We start from the raw sequence: 18,415 nt of genomic DNA on the forward strand, positions 1-18,415 counted from the left end.
TAAAAACATGTATTTTAAAGCCCCTTAACTCCCAACCCCCAGATGAGACTTTAAAAATATGTGCATCTTTCAGTCATGTTTCTTAATGTTATTCAATAGCATTGATACTATTCAGGTGTGATGCACTGAAACTGGTAATGGCTTGAGCTTTTCTGAGGGTTATTTATCATTCAGTAAATGTAGCAATGTAGTAAAACTTGGCCAGGTGCACATCCCTTCTGCTGTGAAAATCTTTGTTCCTGAGTTGATCGAAGGGAGGTGAGTTATAGGTGCAAAGAACTGCTTTAAGAGAGGCTTTGGACTAAGGAAGAAGAAAAATCTTGATTTATGCCTCCTTTATACCTGTTCTTGTGCTCCTTAGGAAGCAAAAGAGAATTTATGTAGTAGAGGGCAAAGTCTTCAAACTTAAATTGCTGCAATGAGTTCCTTGCTGTGAGAGTAAGTCATTCCTGGCTTGTGACAGAAACACCTAAGTGTGGAGATGCACACAGTAATTTTCATGTATTGCTAACTTCCTCTATGTTAACCTTTCTAAAATAAATTCCTAGTCTGCTTTTGCTTTGGACTGGGGAGGTAGGGAACACTTAGCTCCAAAACTCGTGAACTTGTTTTTTAAGACAATTGCTTGCTTTTAAAAAAATAATTCATATATTCCTAGTTTGGAAGAAGAGTGTGAGTCTTCTCTTTGCACAGCTGCTTTAAGAGCTAGAAATATGGAGCTGCACAGAGATATGAAAAGGTTGACTGCAGTCTTTGAGAAGCTGCACACCTATGTCAGTCTTCTGGCCTTACCAAGTAAGTGTCAGTTCTGGCTTGATTGGTTGCCCTGTGACTGGTTTTCTGTGGGTTTTTCTAGTATGACTGACAGTGTGCCTTTTGTCATCTCTTAATTATGAAGTTGTTAATAAGCTACATTTTATTACTAATCATCACTTCCAGCTCCTTGTCTTCATAACGTTATTATGAACTGTCATGGCAATGACTGAATAAAATGAGGTAAAGCCTTTGTGTGTGTGTGTGTGTGTGGGGAAGCTGTCTCCAAATGCATCCTGTAAACAGCAGTAGGAAATGGTTATTGTATAGCTTCAGGTTATTTCAGTCTTTACTCTTTAGAAGGGCCCAGATGGTCTTTCCTGCAGCTGTGAACATGTCTTTCTGTATGTGTTGTTTTTGAGACCAAAACAATTGATTCTTATGGAATCTGAATAAAATCTAGGGACCTTGAAAGTCTTTCACATGCCTACTCTGGCAAAATTGGATGTATGTACATTTGATATTGAAAGGGAAAATTTAAGTAAATGAATGAGTTATGACTCATACTCCATGCAAATGATTCTAGTAGGTGGAAACTGAATTATTTTCAAAGCTAACTTTTTTCATTCATGGTCAAATCTTAGTGTTGTGGTTTTCTTTTCCTTCTTACGTGGTACTCTTAGGTACAAGACCAGAAGGACTCCTTAGGACAAATTACAACTTTGTGTTTACAAACATTGCTGCAAGTCTTCATGGATTCCATGACATTTTAAAAGGTGAGAGTTGGGAATGTTGTTTTGTTTCACCTTTGCTTCTTTCTGTTTAGCACAGCACACGTGTACTCTCTGTCACAGTATCAGATGTATCATATGTGATAAATCTGGTTTGTTTTACCTTTACCAGCTAAGAAACTAAACCTACTAACCACTTGTTTTAGACATTTATGCATGGTTTTCATTTTTCTGTTCTGTTAGCTTTTTTCTTCAGAGTTGCTGGATTATTTAACTGTGGCTCTCCAGATTTTCCTGAGCAGTATCACTTTACTTTCTGAACTTCATTGCTCTGCTGAAACTAGCATACAGAATGGAATGCTGTGAAATGTACATATTTTCCCCTACATATGTGGCATTGACCTAGTACCTCTCTTCAAAGTGGAATTTTCCCTTCCTATCTTTAGGTTAATGAGTATTTTTAACATGAATATATAACTAAAACTTATGAGGAAGTCTGGGTTCTTTTTGAAACTTGACTTTCTCTGGAAAATGGCTTACCTTGCTTTTATGAGAACAGCATGGATATGTTATGTTTTCAGTGAAGTGATGCTTGGTTATAACTCAGAATTTTAAAACTGATGTTCCTGTATGTCCTATAATTTCAGTACCATGTAGCTGTTCGTGGAGAGAAAATAATCGATAGAGATTTATTATATTTACTAGTCAGCTGTTTAAAAATTAAGCTTTTATAATTTTAAGCAAATTTTTTTTTCCTAAGAGCATGAATAGTATGGCCCCATTTTGCAAAGTCCTTGTTTAAAAAAACAAAGTTACATTAAAGATTGTACCTCAAACAAAATGAGAACCTAAGCCAAGAGTTTTGTAGCATAAGTTTAAAATACTTTCTACCTCTTAGTATGGTTACTATAATGTAAAGTCAACCCAACTTTAAAGGAAATACAGAAAATAGAAGTACTGAAGAAAACTGTCAGTAGGATTCATTAACTATCAACAGAAATGCTATGCTTAATGTCTCACATTCCTGTACTCCAGAATGTTTGATTTCTCTCTTCTTTCTCAATCCCAACTAATTTTGAACTGTTTAAGATTACTTCAGATTATAATTTGTGGTGGTGATGAGCTGGGATTTCTCCATTCTGTAGCAATAGTACCCTGTTGTAAAATAGGTGCAAAATGTTCACTTGTCAAACAATTACTTTTTTTTTTAATTAAGCCAAATTGACAATGTTCTTACGTGATAAATACTTGATTCTTTTTAAATTTTGGTGCTGTTGAAATTAATATATTTAGGCTAAGATTCTTTTGTGAGTGACGTTCACAAAGTTTTGTGTTCTTAATTTGGCATAAATGTGCTTTTCCTTTTCCAGATATTTCCAAGCACTATAGTCAGAAGGCTACTTTAGAACAGGATGTTCCAACTGCCACACAGAAACTCATAACTACAAATGACTGTATTTTATCCTCTGTTGCTGCTTTAACAAATGGAGCAGGCAAGGTAATGGATATTTTTGTTTCATATGATGCCCTAACTTGTGCAGGTTTTTAAGAAAAAAAAAAAAAAGCATAGCTGAATGATTTAGAAAATCTCTCTGTGCCTCTGATATTAATAATCTATAGTGTCAGGTTGATTCTTACAGTGTTTTCAGGCTGTGAGTTAAAAACAACTGAGTGATAAAAGCAGATACTGTGAAGAGGATGCTTTGTGTTAGTGAGATCTAAGTTACATGGAAAAGCCTGTAGCTTGTTTCAAAGTCTTGTTATGAAGTCCAGTTTCACTAAATACTTGTCTTTTGAAAGAGTAATTATTCCAAAGAATCTTTCTGGTCAACTTAATTCAAAAAGCCACTTCTCTTGATGTGTCTAGATGGCCTCGTTCTTTAGCAACAACTTGGATCACTTCACCACCTCACTGAGTTATGGCCCTAAGGGAGGAACAGAGTTCATCAGCCCTCTCTCAGCTGAGTGCATGCTGCAGTACAAGAAGAAGGCAGCTGCTTACATGAAGTCTTTGAAGAAGGTTTGTTCAGCCAGCATGCTTGCACAGAGAGAGCACAGCTCTGTAGATAGTTGGTTATGCCAAAGAGAATACAAACTAAGGATTTGCAGTATTTGGAATGGAAGAGATTCTCTGAATGACAGTTTTTGGCTGAGGAAATGAAATCCTGAGTGCAATAATGCTACTGAGAACTTTAGAGACCATAGTTGCCTTCAGAACTAAGGGTATGTGCCAATTCTGCCATTACCCATTTCCACTAATTATTTCTGTGCCAAGACTCCAAGGAGAAGGGTGGCTGCTTATTTAAATTTCCTCCCGTATTCATGAGGAATATAGAGTGAATGCTATTATATTCTTACACTTGCATTCACTGGAAGTCAGTGGAGAGCAGTAGGGGGGAAAAAAGACAGCTGAAAAGGAGGTACCCTGGAGAAAATGTGCTGAACCAGAAAACTGAATGCTGCCAGGTTTCCCTCTTGTCCCCATTAAAATTGACAATTAAGTGATGGTGTGCTTAGCAGTTGTTACTAAATCACTGTCTGTAAAGAGGACCTTAAGATGCCTTTGATCATTAATTAACACTTGGAGTTTTCTGAGAACTTTTTAATCAATTGTACCTTTTGGAGCAGTATTTCCTGTGAGCTCAAACCATTTTTTCCTACTGCCTGGTAAGCACTTGCAACATGTTTTTTTTTTCCTTTTACTAAAGTAAGGAAAGTAGTAAGAAAATAAAAGTAGAATACTGATCTAGTGTATAATATGTTTTGAGAGGGTTTTTTTGATTCTTCTGCAGCCTTGTGCAGATTCAGTGCCTTATGAAGAGGCTTTAGCCAATCGCAGAGTTCTCCTGAGTTCTACAGAAAGCAGAGAAGGTCTTGCACAGCAGGTATTTTGGTGTACATTGTACTAATGTATATGGTAGTGTATTTTGTAAAGCTAAAGTTGTATCAAGGTCTCCACATATCTATGTCTGTGGTCATTTGTAGGTATATATGAATATGCTGAACCTTAAAATTGGACTGTAGATGTCTTGTAGAGTTTTGAAAGTAAAACTTACCCTTGCCAGGCTGAGTTGTCTGCAGAATGTATATGCAGATAGATATAGGAGGCAGGATTATGCCATTGGTATCTTCATTTAGAAATACAAGAAGACAGGTAATCTTTAATAGTTCAGTTAAATGCAAAATAAAGACAGGAATAAGGAATACTGAAGGTATTAATTTTTAATGTTGTGTACTGTTTTAAGTCCTCTTTTGGACCATGCAGGAATTACTAGCACTGGTTAAGAGCAGTGATTTTTCTTTTCAGTTAGAGTAATAGATTACAGTTTCTGTCTTCCAGTATGCCTATATATTTTTTTTTTTCTGGAAGGTGAAGCAGGGTGGGTAACATGGTATTTAAAAGGCCTACACAGTTTGTCCATCACTTCATATGGATGAGAGTAGCTAGCTAATACTGACACTTCTTTATTAACTTGTATACTCAGCCTGTGCTTGACTCATTGTTATTGAACTGTTACAGAAGCAAATACTTTGGTGATTTTTTTTTTTTGCAGTGGCCAATATTCTAAGTGTATTAGTAGGAGTGAACTGAATTTCAGCAGAAATGTGCAGTGATTGGATGTGTTCTGTTCCGTAGTTGTTTTCTTACCTGGACAAAGTGGGTGGCTCTGTCTGTGTGAGGTGGGACAGCTGGGAAGGGTGAGTTTGCCTTTCTAGCATAGGAAAAGGTAGTGATAGTGCCAGGTACACATCTTTCAAGTTCTTATGAAATTCTTCCCTGCTTTGATTTTTTAGGATAGGATGTTGCCAGTTTTATGAGCTATACCTTTGTAATGCGTGTTTCAAACCAGTTAAATCACATGGCCATTTTTGATAAAAAACCACAGCTAAGCACACAGCTCAAAACAGTTTACCTGCTGCACTTTGTTAGCTCACATATGTAATGGTTTAAAATAATACTGTCCTCAAACATTTCCTGTGTGTGGCTTTTTTCTCCCTGGGTTCAATAACCTGGACTGTAAACTTTCTCTCCTAAAGGTCCAGCAGAGTTTGGAGAAAATTGCAAAACTTGAACAAGAAAAGGAACACTGGATGTTGGAGGCTCAGCTAGCTAAAATAAAGCTAGAGAAAGAAAACCAAAAGCTGAAGAACTCTCTTAGTGGACATTTAACTGACACTATCCAGGAGCATTCTGTTTTGCCAAATGTAGCAGAACAAAAGAAGGAAACCACAGAAAAGAGTCTGAGGGAACCTATTAAGAGCACTAGTCTGGTAAGTGACTTTTCCCTTCAATAGAGAAAATTCCACTTTCTTTAGTAGCAGTGCTGTTTGATCAGTGGAACACTAAAAATGAAAGCCTTTTGACTGTGTTGAAAAGCATTCACTCTTGGGGTCCTTGTATTTGCAAAGCTGCTTGCAAATACTTTCTGCAGAGTTTGGCACTTGGCTTTTGAGACTTTGTTTGCTGTCTTTAGTATTGTGGTCATATTTTTGTAGTTCTGTACTTCTGTAACAGAGGGGGGAAATAATAGGTGCTTAACCTCTAGATTTGTCAGTAGTTAGGAAACCTTGCAAGTGGTTTATATTTTGGGTTGGGCCTGTGTTTCCAATACTTTTGTTCATCCCTAGGTATGTTAAAGCAAATGGAAGTAGGTAGGTAGTGTTTGTAAATGGGTTTGAAGACTTACTAGGGTCAGTTTGGGTTCAGCAATTACTTTTGAATGTAGTATGCATTCTTTCCCTGCTCTTCTGTGTTGGTAAATGGCTTTTTCCTGTTTACTGCACATATTTAAAATGAGTTGGCCTTTCCCCTGAATTCCACTTCTGAAGTGGCATAGTGGTATTAACAGAAATGTCATCTGTAAGAAATAATAAATCTACTCAACTCAGCATTCAATAGAATCCTCTTTTTTTTTTTTTTTTTTTGTCCTTCCCACTTTCCTGCTCCAGGATAAAAATAACCACTGGATTGTTTTGAAATACCCAGTTTTGAAGTAAAGTGTTGTCTTAAGTTTTTGATCCTCTATTTGAATCCTTAGGAGTTTGAGGATAATGCTACTCACAGGTCAACATATTATATTAATATTTCCCATAAACATAAATCTATAGTCCTGTTGAGATCAAGGGGAAAAATCCCCCCTTTGATTCTCTATGAAGATACTCTTTTCATGAAACCAGGTATTGGCATATACTACTCCTGTAGAGTTTTGTCAGTGCTTAGTAGTCAGAGTGGAAAGGATGGAGTTTGGAAGGTATTCAAGAAATCCAGGTTGACTTTCCATCCTCTTAAACATGACAAGTAATGTTTCAGTGTGCTAACATAGCTCTGAATTAGTTTCATATGATCAAGCAGTTGCATAACCATAGAAGCCCAGCTGCATCTTGTTGCTTTTATTGCCTTTTCCCTGTGTACATCATAAGACAGGAGATAAATTTTTGAGAGTTGGTGTCAGGTTTAATTCTGTTCAAGGCATTCATATAACCACTCTTGTTTATGTTACAGGTGGAAGTACTTAAATTTGTTTCAGTTTGAACTGTTGGAAGATTGTTTAAATTTAAAGTCCTTCTATGACTGAAACCAAAATGCAGCTATGGTATCTATTTTTTCACAGTTCTCATTAAGTGTATTTTCTTCCTTGTTCTAGATTGGAATGTTGACTGTAACTACTGATAATGAAAAGGTAATCTGTTTTAAACATTATTAAAGTCCATCTGTTAAATACTTCAGTTCTGATTCTGTTAAACTTATTCCAGAGGTCTAATTACCAAGAATACTCCAGTATAATGCCATGAGTTGACCGTGTAGTCTGTATATACTATATGGTCAAATTTCTGAAATCCATGTGTTTCTTAATTTTCTTCATCTGTTCGTGAACTGTTATTTTACCCATTTATGCATTTTGGAGCAGTGTGAGCTGGAGTCAGGGTCTGTTCTGTGTAATTTGAGGAAAGCACTGCTCTGTCTGTGCCTCAGTAGCCCAAACTGCAGTCCAAGCCTGAATTCTTAACCCTTGAGGAAGGACTCAAGCTGAATAAAAGACCCTGGCTGCAGTGCTTGGGGTACAAAGGAGAGGTCAAAACAAACCTTGAATGAGCTGTCAGTCTAGATGTTAATTCTTTATTTAGCCCTGCTGTAATGTAACATTTGCCCCAGCAGGAACTTCTGAGAGTAAGATCAGTGCTTTCCCTTTTCTGATATCACAGTGAACTGATGAGTAGTTCAGTTTACTCTTCCTTTTCTTCTCAAAGTGTGATTTAAAAAGGGGTAGGGAGCTAGATAGTAACTGATACAAGTTCTTAAAGGCTTCTGCATAGTGCATAGTGCTGAAGGTGATGACAAATCATGTGGAAGCTGCCTCCAGTGGGTTAGTCTGTAAACTACTGAGTTTTGTTGGGCTTTTTTATTTTCTTTTTTAATTTCAAATGTCTAAAGGAACTTCTGAAACATGCAACATTAGTAATAGTTATGACTTTTGTAAGCTTCTGAAATAGAGTTATGTGAAGGAATTCTTCCTTGTTGGGAAGAGACAGTCAGTTTTCCTGTAAGTGAAAGCTGTTGACTTCTGCAGTGGATTTTCATCTTCATCAGACACTTGATATGTTAAAGCGAGGTAAATTCTTACCTCTGCAGTCAGTTCTTTGTCCTGTAAGGAAGTCTGACATTTAGAGTCACAGAGTCACCATCAGTGACATATTGCAGTGTGACCTCCTATAATTTGTCTCTTGTGTTTGGGGAATTTAATGCTTTTTGATAAGAGTGGGCAGGCCTCAGAAGGAAAGAAGAAAAATGTGTATAGAGGCAATGTTGTGATTCAGGTATTTAGTCTACTAAACATAAATGTTGTCTGCTTAAATCTTTGCTTTGCCAGGCTCCAGATGTTGAGTCTCGTGAAGACCTGATAAAAACTCACTACATGGCAAGGATAGCAGAGCTGACCTCTCACCTGCAGCTTGCTGACAGCAAATCAGTGCACTTCCATGCTGAGGTGAGCATGAAGGCAATGACTGTAAATCTCTTTTTGAACTTTCCACAGGCAAGTGCTATGAAAGTGAGTTTCAATATATGGAGCATAATGTTTTATAAAAATCTGTTTCTAGAATATTTTTTGACTGTGGTCTAGTGTGCATAAAAACTGATATTGTAAAAGAACTTTTTATGTTTAATAAATCTTTTGGTAGCCTTGTCCTGGCTGTATTAAGAAGTATAATGTGTATCATGTATAGGTTTGTTCATATAAGTTGAAGCAGCTGGCTTTAGTTACCAAGGAAGCTTTGATTTAATTTTAAAGTGATGCTGATGTCATTCAAAAATATTTGAGTGTATTATGAAGTGATGGAAACAGCTCTCCAGAGAAAATTGGTTCTTAGGCATAAGTTCTGCTACAAGAATGAACAAGATGATTCATTGTATCTATGGTTTCCTTTTCATTTCAAGTCATGAGGGAACTTTCTTGAAAGTAGTGGCTGTTTTGATTTGTGTAATAAATGATATGGAATACACCAAAGCTCCAGGTTAACAGAGCAAATCCTCTTAAATATTTTTTTAATGGAAGATGACACAGTTTGGAGGAACCATCTTTTCTGTGATATTTGAGCCTTGTAGGGAGTGAGTTGTTTGTATTGCTTTTATTTATGAAAAATTTTGTAGCATTTATGTGAAAAATATGATATCTAGAGGATTGGCAATATGGTAGCTCTATAGAATGAAACATTTAATGTCAACTATTGCATTACCTTTGCATTTAAAAGTGTGCACAAGCTCTCACTAAGTTTCTTGAAGTCAAAGTATCACAGAAAGAGGGAAAAGTCCAAAGCTTAAGGATGCCACAAGGCAATACTCTGGAACTGACTCTCCTTCCCTCTACCCTCCCTATCCTGTTCGTGGTAGTGTCGAGCACTTGCCAAAAGATTGTCTCTGGCAGAGAAATCCAAGGAATCGCTCACGGAAGAGTTGAAGCTTGCCAGTCAAAACATCACCAGGTTACAGGCAAGTAAATTGTTCTGTAATGTAATAGATGCATTTTGTAATTGTGTCTAAGGGGAAGTGGGAGCAGAAAAATTACAACCATCTAGCCTGGCCATGCCATTACTAGGTCCTGAGTTATGGCATATAAAAACTCTAATGGTATGTAGAGAAGAGCCTTGAATAATACTCTTTGAATCCCAGGTATAAAGTTGAAGTGGAACATGCTTCCAAGGAAAAGATTATAGTGGCCAGACATGTGTGTTTTAGCACATTTGATGTCAAGGATTTTCATGAAAATGGGGGAGGGTTAAATGTCAAAGTTGTGGTTGTGTGACTGATTTCAGATGATACAAGGAATTCTTAATCCTTTCTTGCACCTGAGTCTGAAAGTTTTAAAAAAGGCCAGATGGATTTTGGTTTTTTAAATATAGATACCTTAATATTAAGCAAAGATAATTTTGGGGTAATCTTTAAGAAGCTCTTGTTAACAATAATTGACTCTTATGCCATCCTGTGAGAGTTCTGTCCCTTTGTCCTTCTCCTCCACACAGCTGAGAAAGGAGCCAATAGTAAAATAAAGTCTATAGTAATATTGTTAATATATGAACTTGTACAGTTCATAAATACCTTCATGTTTACACTTACTTCATTTTATTATTGTTCACCTCTCTGTGATGGTGAGTACCAAAATTGCTCCATACAGGCAGTGAATATAATGTTACAAGCTTTGAACAGTTGTGTCCATGAACAGTCCTTTTTAAACCATTTTTGATCCGTTCCTTTAAGAAATTCCACAATTGATGTTGAACTCGGCAGGAGATGTTAATTTCCAGCTGCTTATTAAAACTTCCTAGGGAAAGATAGCAGGCACATCATTTCTATGTTTAGTAGTCTGTGTAATAGTGAATAATAGACTTGTTTAGGTTGGAAGGGTCCTCTGAAGGTAATTTGTCCCCATCCTTTGGTCAGAGAAGAGAGTTCAGATCAAGCTGTGGAATTGGATATTTCCTGTACAGCCATGCTGGCCTTCTGCCACAGTCACTCCACGTCTTAGGCACTGGATTGTTCCTTATTCTGTCCTTGATCATTCAGTTTACCTGGGCCCCTCTAACTCCCAGGGCAGTTTTTCCTGGGATGTTTCCAAGCAAACCTTGAAAGAAGCCAGAATCTACTGTTCTTGAGTTTAAGGTTGCTGTAATTCTACTGTTCATATTGCTTCCCTCAGGATCCTGAATTCCACTAACTCATGGTAGCTGCAGCTAAGGCTGCCATTGGTTTTCACATCCCTGACCAGCTTTTCCTTATTTGTGAGTAACAGATCCAGCAGAGAGCATCTCTTGGTCCCACTAATCAGTAGTATTAAGAAGTTCTTTGCCACTCTCAAGACAACTCCTGAGTTGCTTGTGTTCCACCTTGCTGCCCTTCCAGGAGATACCAGAGTAGTTAAAATCCCTAATGAGGATCAGAGTCTGTGGATGGAAGATTTTTTATCTGCTTGCAGCAGATGCCTGTCATATCACCCTGTTGTTCTCCTGCTTAGGAGATCTTAGTTGTTTTCAAGCCACTCCTTCACTTAAAGCATTGATTTCATCCCTTCTGTCCTTCCTGAAGTGTGTGTGTCCCTTTAGTGCTGGGTTCTAGTCATGCACACTGTCCCCCCATGCCTCTGTAATCCCAGAGGGATCATAGCTCTGTAACTGCATGTGGAGTGGTGATTCCTTCAGCTTTGGATGCTGTGTGTGTTCTTGTACAGGCCATGCTTTAACCCTATAAACATTACCTGTTTTCTGGCTGGAAGCGATGTTGGAAAACTTAGCTGTTACTCTTTTATGTAAGCCATAAAAAGTGGGGGAAAAATCTAAAGGAAACAGCACAAAAATAAAGGGAACAAACCATGCATGAGACTTCAGGTAGAAGAGAAGTAGCTGTTGACTTTCTTTCATGGGGCATTGGTGAATTGCACACACTCAGCATCAAAAGTGGAGCTTACTAAGAGGAGGTGGAAGCGTGCTGCTTTGCCAGGTATCACTAATACTGAGCCAAGGGCCTCTGGTTATTTTATTTTTCCCTTAGGATGAATTGATGACGACAAAGAGGAGCTATGAGGATCAGTTAAGCATGATGAGTGACCATCTGTGCAGTATGAATGAGACCTTAACCAAGCAAAGGGAAGAGATCGATACGCTAAAGATGGCCAGTAAGGTGAGTCGGCAGTGCTGGCACGGGGCGCTGGCTGCAGCTGGGAGGTGTGAGGGTTACATCTGGTGTTCCTGCAGTACTGCCCTTGGACAAACCAGCCCACAAGCTCTAATTCTTACTCTGAGCCAGTTGGAAAGGAAGCTCCAAGCTTGCTCCTTCAAGTTTCAGTGAATAAAAAATTCTTGCAAAATATACATGTGGGAAAGAGCAAGCTCTTCATGTCACTGCTTCACATTAGGTTCTCAAAGTGATGGCAGATCAGCAGCTTTTTATTGTTCACATGTGGTGAAAATGGAGCTATTTGTAAATCCAGCTGGTGATGCTGGGTGGTTATGGATTAAATTCTGGGTAGAAGTGTCCCTTCTACACTCCTTTTGGTTGCAGCAGACTCTGTCCTTGGCAGCTGGTCTCTTCCTCTGTTTCAGTTCCATATTCTAGCTTGTCTGTCCCTCATGTATGAATGAAAAAGTTGCCAGTTATATTATTCTGTGAGCTTGAAATGCCCCCTTGAATTCTTTTCCAAGCAAGGAGTCTACCCACTTGTCAAAAACAGATTTTTAACTTACCTAATGATGAAAAATACAGAAGTCTGCTGTTTTCAGCAGTGATTAAACCATGGTATATCCTATTCTGATGGTTCTAGGGAGGAACAGATGTTGTGAAGGCCTTTGCCCTTCACTTGTCTGACTGTGAAACAAATAAATGAGCATTATTCTCCTTAATTGCAGAATGCATGGAAGCAGGTGTCACTGAAGGATTAAAAAAATGAAAATAATAAAATAAATTCCATGTTCTGATTAAAGGTCCCGTGATGGTGATTTTTATCTTTTAGAGCAAACTCTTCCCCCTGCTTTTCTTCAGATTTCTGAGTGATTTAACTTGGCATTATATTCTTTAAATTATTTTGTGTTGTATAAGCCCTTCTGTTTCCAGAAGGAAGCTGTTGGCTGCATACTGACCATAGCACTACATGTTTTTATAAAATGTTTTCTGGAATTTTTCACTTGCCATACTTCTAAGACTTTAATTGGTACTCTGTGTGTAAGGACCTCAGAATCTCACAACAGAAGCCACCCAGGTTTTAAAGTATTACCAAATGTAGGTGGTGTTTAATTGGAAATCAAAATGATGCAGTTAAAGCCCTTATCACTTGGAGAGAGTTGTTGGTTAGATTCAAAACAAATGTTATCTTCAGGAAATAGGAAGACTGAGAATTGCCAGCAAGTAACTATTGCACAAAACTTTGTTTTAAGCTCCACATTTCCTTTGTGGAATTACTGCAGGTCAGATGTGAGTTGGTTAGCTGTGGAACAAACTCTGTTCTGAGCTAGGAATAATCCATACAACCTGAATTAAAATAAAATTTATTTTGGAAAAAAAAACCCAGTAGGGTGGGGGATTGATTTTTTTTTTTTTTTTAATTTGAGGCAATTATTCTGTAAGGAGATTTTTGAAATAGCACCTGAAGGTGAATAATGATTTGACTTGCCCTTACAGTATTATTGGTATTTATACAATTGAGTGTCTTGGGATGTACCTCAAATGTCTTTCACAGTTTTCAGTTGTAGTAAGGAGCTGTTGTGCTAATTTGAAATATCTGGTACTTGCCTCTGTTGTGCTTATAGAAATAGAGGCATTTTCAGAGCAAACAGTCACAATCTGCCAATATTAAATGCCTGTGGACTGTTTCTTTTCAGTCTGACTGTTCTTTGTTTGCTGTAGGCATAAATTATCAGACATCAGGTTTTGTATGTTACCTGTCTAGATTTCCTTACCCGAGTTTCAGTGTTCTGTTTGCTTGTTTCTTGTTGCAGGGAAATTCTAAAAAGAACAAGAATCGATAGTTTACAGCTGAGTCCTTGGAAGCTGCTGCTGCTGCACAGGATGCAGATAGTGACCATTCATTATCCAGTTCCTGTTTGTTCCAGGAAGGAGAGGCTGGTATTGGGTCTAGTAAAAACTGAATTGGTGCTGTAAATGGCTTTAAAATATTTAGAACTTGTAACAGATAAAACAGAACTTAATGTTGGCTCTAAACCAGGAAATACACACTCTGTGGATAATTTATATAGTAATTACCTTCAGTTTTTACTGTGCACTTTTTAAAACCAGGTTTTGATTTCATGTAACGACTTCAGATTTTGTATATTTTCAAATATGTTTCTGCATTAACAAATTTGGTGCAGTAGGTGTCTATCTTTGAGTTACACATTTAATTGTCAGCACATGTACATTCCGTTACTTGTTAACAACAGTTCAGAAACGAGTCTGGAGACTTTTTTTGGCCATGCAAGCTGTGCAGTTACTGTAAATGTATTATTCCTGTTCTCAGCCCTCTAGAATGGATTGAAATTGTGGCTTGAAATGATTTTTCAAATTCACCAAGTAAATGGGATCATTGTTAGACTGCAACAGTGGAAAACTTTTCCTGCTTGTGTTTGGTACTTTGGATTCCAAGGTAAAGAGCACAAATAGCTGAATTGGGATACTTCTATGAAATTGCTGTATGCCATTTCTGTAACATTTTGTTTACACATGTATGTATATATATATATTGTTTGAAATAGCTGTTTAAGGCTAGAGGAAACTGTGATTGTCATTTGCCCCAAAAGAGTGAAGCAATGTGTGTAGAATAGATCAGCTTACTGTGCTCTCTTACAGTAAAAAAGAATATGAAATATGTAGAAGATTTAAACACTGAATTTGCAAAAGGTCTTCATGGAATGGAGTTGTGATGGATTCACTGGGGGGGATGCACATGGCTTTTCCTGTGTTTTCAGAAGTGTGTGAACTTTAGGCCTCTCCTAAGATTTTTTTGCAGCATTGATTTGTTGTTTGGGGGTGGGATTTGTTGGTTTTGGGTTGGGTTTTTGTTTGGTTGGTTTTTTGGTTGTATTTTTTGGGTTTTTTTTGGTTTGGTTTGGTTTTTTTTTTTTATCAGATGCTGTGCTGCTCCACACTTTCCACACCAACCTTCTGTTCCATCATTTCCATTATGGCACTTATTTGTCCCATAAGGGTTTACTCTGATATCAGATGTGTTGATATGTATTATCAGTATGTAATAATAAAATCAACTACATGAAATCAGCTTGACTTTTTCCTTACTTCTGGCTATGCCCAGGCTGCAGAGTGTGACATTGTGGTGTGGTGTTCCAGCTGTTGCTGGTGGAGTAGTTACACCAGTCTAGGTACTCTCAGTGCTTCTCTTTGTTCTGCTAGCTCTTCCTTTCAGAAATGCAAAATAGAAGTGGCTGTGAAAGGGAGAGGAGATGGGAGCCTGCAGGATTTCTTACTGATGTTGAATTAAGAACTCTGTGCTGGTGCTAATGAGGGTTGGCAAGTGTTGGCTTCCTCTCCAGGCATTTTATGGAAGCAGGTACAGCTTCATCTGTTTCATTGAGGGCTGGAAGCTAATTGCTTTCATCCAGTTCTTTTGCAGCTGCCTTTTCTGAGGACTTTCATCTTGCAGTGAAGGTACTAATCTAGTTATTCTGTGAATGAAATTACTGAACTGATACTACTTTTACTGATACTACTTTTCATAGGTCGCTGCATTCAGAGAAAGGCTTTGCTTAGGCCATTTTTTACAGGGCTGAATAAAAATAGTGTGTTTAGAATTTGCGTTAAAAAAATCAAATGCATGTTGAGTATACCCCAATATCCAAGCTGGAATTCACAGAGAATGTATAGGCATATAGGTACAATGCCAATGTACATCAATTTATCAGCATTTTTTCTTTGCAGTATTACTTGGGGGTGTATTTGGGTGTCCCCCTCACCAATCAGCAATAACCAAGCTCCGGAAGAGACAATTCTGGTCACTTAAGCTGCCTTCAGTTTTTCAAGGAAATGTTTTGAGTAAGTTCTAGACAACTGTAAACTATTAATACCCATAATTAAAATCTGGCAAAAAAGGTTTAAATCAGTGTTTTGGATACTGCTGTAGCAGGTGTTGTAAGGAGGCACAGGATATTACATTTAACTCTGTGGCATTAGAAACTGCATCAAGTGGAAATGCCCTAGTAATTTGTGCTTATTATCTGCTAACCAGGTGATGTGGAATCTTTCTGAATATCTCAAATGCTGTTAAATGTATAAATGGATACTGCACAAGGCTTTGGTATTAAAAAACTGAAGACTTGTTTCAACATCGCAGCCAAGAATTCATCTTTGAGGCAAAGTTTTCCAGAAAAATGATTTTGAACTGCTTTGTATGCAATGATATGTGCAGAGTATCATGGAATGTACAAAATCTGGGCAAGGAAATTTTACTAAAACTGGAATTAATCTTCAAAGATGTGCAGTGTGAGTGTTTGACTTCCTAGCTGGTTAATTGGGGAAACCAGTGAGAGTGTTGTAAAGTGTTAAAACCTTTAGCACAATACAGTGTAAAACCAGGGTTAAAGAAAATCCCCAATGTCAGTTACCTTTTTTAATGACAACTCACTAAAACACACAAGCTTTTAAAGCATTTTTAGAGTGCTGAATTAATTTCTCCATAGTGTTGGGCACCTCATGAATCATCTCTCACCCTCGGGCTTAAGTGGCTAATTCAGAAAACAGCACTATTTTAATGGTTTTAATTGGATTTTCAAAAAATCTTTCTGAGCTTTGTTTTAAAGCTATACTAACATGTTCAAGGCTTTCAAAATGTTCAGCTATCCTAGATTTCTGAAAGCACATCCTCAGTAACTATTCTGTGTGTTCAAAATAAATATTTGCCGTAATCAGGCATTAATTTAACTTCAAGATTGCCCTCTTAAGAACCACTGCTTCATCTCTTTGAAACTGCCCAAGAAGCACCAAAGACACTGTCTATTTTAGAAGGCCTTAAGCTCCTGGAGGTCAGAGGTCTCCCTGCCTGAAAGCTTAACTTCTAAAACAGGAATCTTAGGCTGATGTCATAAGCTGTGCAAGGGTGCATCCCACTGCTGTTTGAACAATGCTTATTTTCAATTGCTACATTTGTGATTTAAACAGCAATCAGCTCAAGTGTTGATTTAAAGCTGGTGGTGTTTGTCACGTCTCCTGTTAATCCCTTCAGTTTCATTCTGGACCAGTTCGGTGTTTCATGGCAAGATGGTGCCAGAATCCTCTCAATGGATGTGAAATGTCCAGGCTGAAACAGTTTGTTTTCCTACCTTTGGCTGTTTATATGGTTATTTTTCCTTTTTCCCAAGACAGCTTCATTTCTAATTTGTACTTGCAATCCTGCTGCTCCACCTGCCTTACCTTCCCTCCCTGGCAGATGAAGTTTTGGTGTGAAGATCTTTGGCCCAGCATGTTTCCTGCATGCTGACTTTCACTGTTTAACAGTGCTTCCTACAGCTCCAAGAAATGGATTTGCTCCGACATGCAAGGCACCAATTGCAAACGGGAAAGGAAATAAACTTTGTATCCACATAGTGCCTATCAGGAGACGGGAGGAGTTATTTACTGGCTTGGTTGAGCAGTGTGAAGGCTGTGGGGTTTTTTTAATAGTGTAAACCCAATAATATATTAAACTTTGGAGAACCATCTGGCCCTGTAAATTGAGCAAACCTGTTGTTTAATACAGTCTGTATGTAAGGTAATTTGAGAGCACTATCTTAGCAACAGCAGGGTCATAATAAAAACAAAGCTTAGTGCAGTAAAAAATTGTAATTGCTGCCAGACGTCTGATTACTTCCTCCCACAAAGGCTGGATGCTGCTCTAAGAATGCTTGTTTTGTCTTACTCTGCATTTCCTGCCTCTGCCACTACCTGCAGTCTTGCTCGGCTGTGAATTAAAACCATGTTTGTTTAGAAGAGGCCATTTTTGCCCAAATTCCTGCATATTTCTTTTAGTGACAGAGTTGAAAACTCTCTTTTAACTGCAGTTGTGCCTGCAGCTCTGCCAGCTTGGTTATAGGGGGGGATAGAGAAGAGCTTTGGGGGACCTTTGTAATCCCGGGCCTGACTGGGACTATGAACTGCAGCACATGGAAACTTGCCCGGGGCAGCTCTCATTGTCTGCCTCTGCTGTGTGTGTAGGCAGCTTTAGACATGTCAATGCTCATTCAGAATCACCCAGCTCCTCACAGGGGCAAATACTTGCATTGCTGCAATGCTGAGCTGCAAAAAAAAAAAGTGTGGTTCTCCTTGGGCTTCATTTGTAGGGCAGGACACCCCACGAGCAGCCCTAAAAGAATTCTGGTTATAATCTTACATGGAAATTGAAGAGATAACAGTAGAAATCACAATTTATCTATTCTGGTTTTAGTACTAATTCACCCTGTGAGTCCAAAACTTTCTAAGCTGATGACTTCCTAACTAAGGAAGAAGCCTTTGAACCCCAGGCCTGGTGTCAGAATTGTAGTTATGGCCTCCCATAAACAACACGGCTTTGTCCTGAGAAGGCTTGAACCCACAAAACTTAAGAGTCCAGGTAATTTCCAGTTATTTTAGGCAGTAGGGATTCTTTCATGAATTGACTTGGAATCTAGTCAAGGGTGGCATGTAGCTTCCTGCAGACTCCCTCTGCATAAAGTCCTTTGCTTCTGAAATGAATATGTGAACACCTCACATCTCCCCTTACACACTCCCTTTTCTGTCCCAGACAGAGCCTTCATCCTTGCCTGCCCTCCCTTAAAGATTCAAGTTGCCTTTCTCTTGGACTTAAGTCTTCAGTTTGTGCTTGAATAGTGACCCTGTATCCAAGAAAAATTATTTTAATGAAGTTATGAGCTTGAAAAGGTCTGAACTGAGAATTTCAGTGCACTTTCATGAGCTGCAGCCTTTGGCA

At 38.2% G+C, this 18,415-nt stretch overlaps 1 protein-coding gene across 3 annotated transcripts in view; it reads left to right on the forward strand.

The window, feature by feature from the left end:
• PPP1R21 (protein phosphatase 1 regulatory subunit 21) overlaps positions 1-14,736 on the forward strand; it is a 32,181-nt gene extending 17,445 nt beyond the window's left edge. For all 3 annotated transcript variants that reach the window (XM_069009358.1, XM_069009361.1, XM_069009360.1), the window contains 11 exons: positions 659-795; positions 1,437-1,529; positions 2,855-2,982; positions 3,352-3,504; positions 4,277-4,369; positions 5,523-5,756; positions 7,130-7,165; positions 8,354-8,470; positions 9,373-9,471; positions 11,524-11,652; positions 13,464-14,736. In XM_069009358.1, the coding sequence (XP_068865459.1) occupies positions 659-795; positions 1,437-1,529; positions 2,855-2,982; positions 3,352-3,504; positions 4,277-4,369; positions 5,523-5,756; positions 7,130-7,165; positions 8,354-8,470; positions 9,373-9,471; positions 11,524-11,652; positions 13,464-13,493 (1,249 nt within the window). In that variant the 3' untranslated portion in view covers positions 13,494-14,736. The remainder of the gene's footprint in view (positions 1-658; positions 796-1,436; positions 1,530-2,854; positions 2,983-3,351; positions 3,505-4,276; positions 4,370-5,522; positions 5,757-7,129; positions 7,166-8,353; positions 8,471-9,372; positions 9,472-11,523; positions 11,653-13,463) is intronic.
• The last annotated feature ends 3,679 nt before the right edge of the window (positions 14,737-18,415 follow it).

Source organism: Aphelocoma coerulescens, chromosome 3 (assembly GCF_041296385.1).
Source record: "Aphelocoma coerulescens isolate FSJ_1873_10779 chromosome 3, UR_Acoe_1.0, whole genome shotgun sequence".
Classification (NCBI taxonomy): Eukaryota; Metazoa; Chordata; class Aves; order Passeriformes; family Corvidae; genus Aphelocoma; species Aphelocoma coerulescens.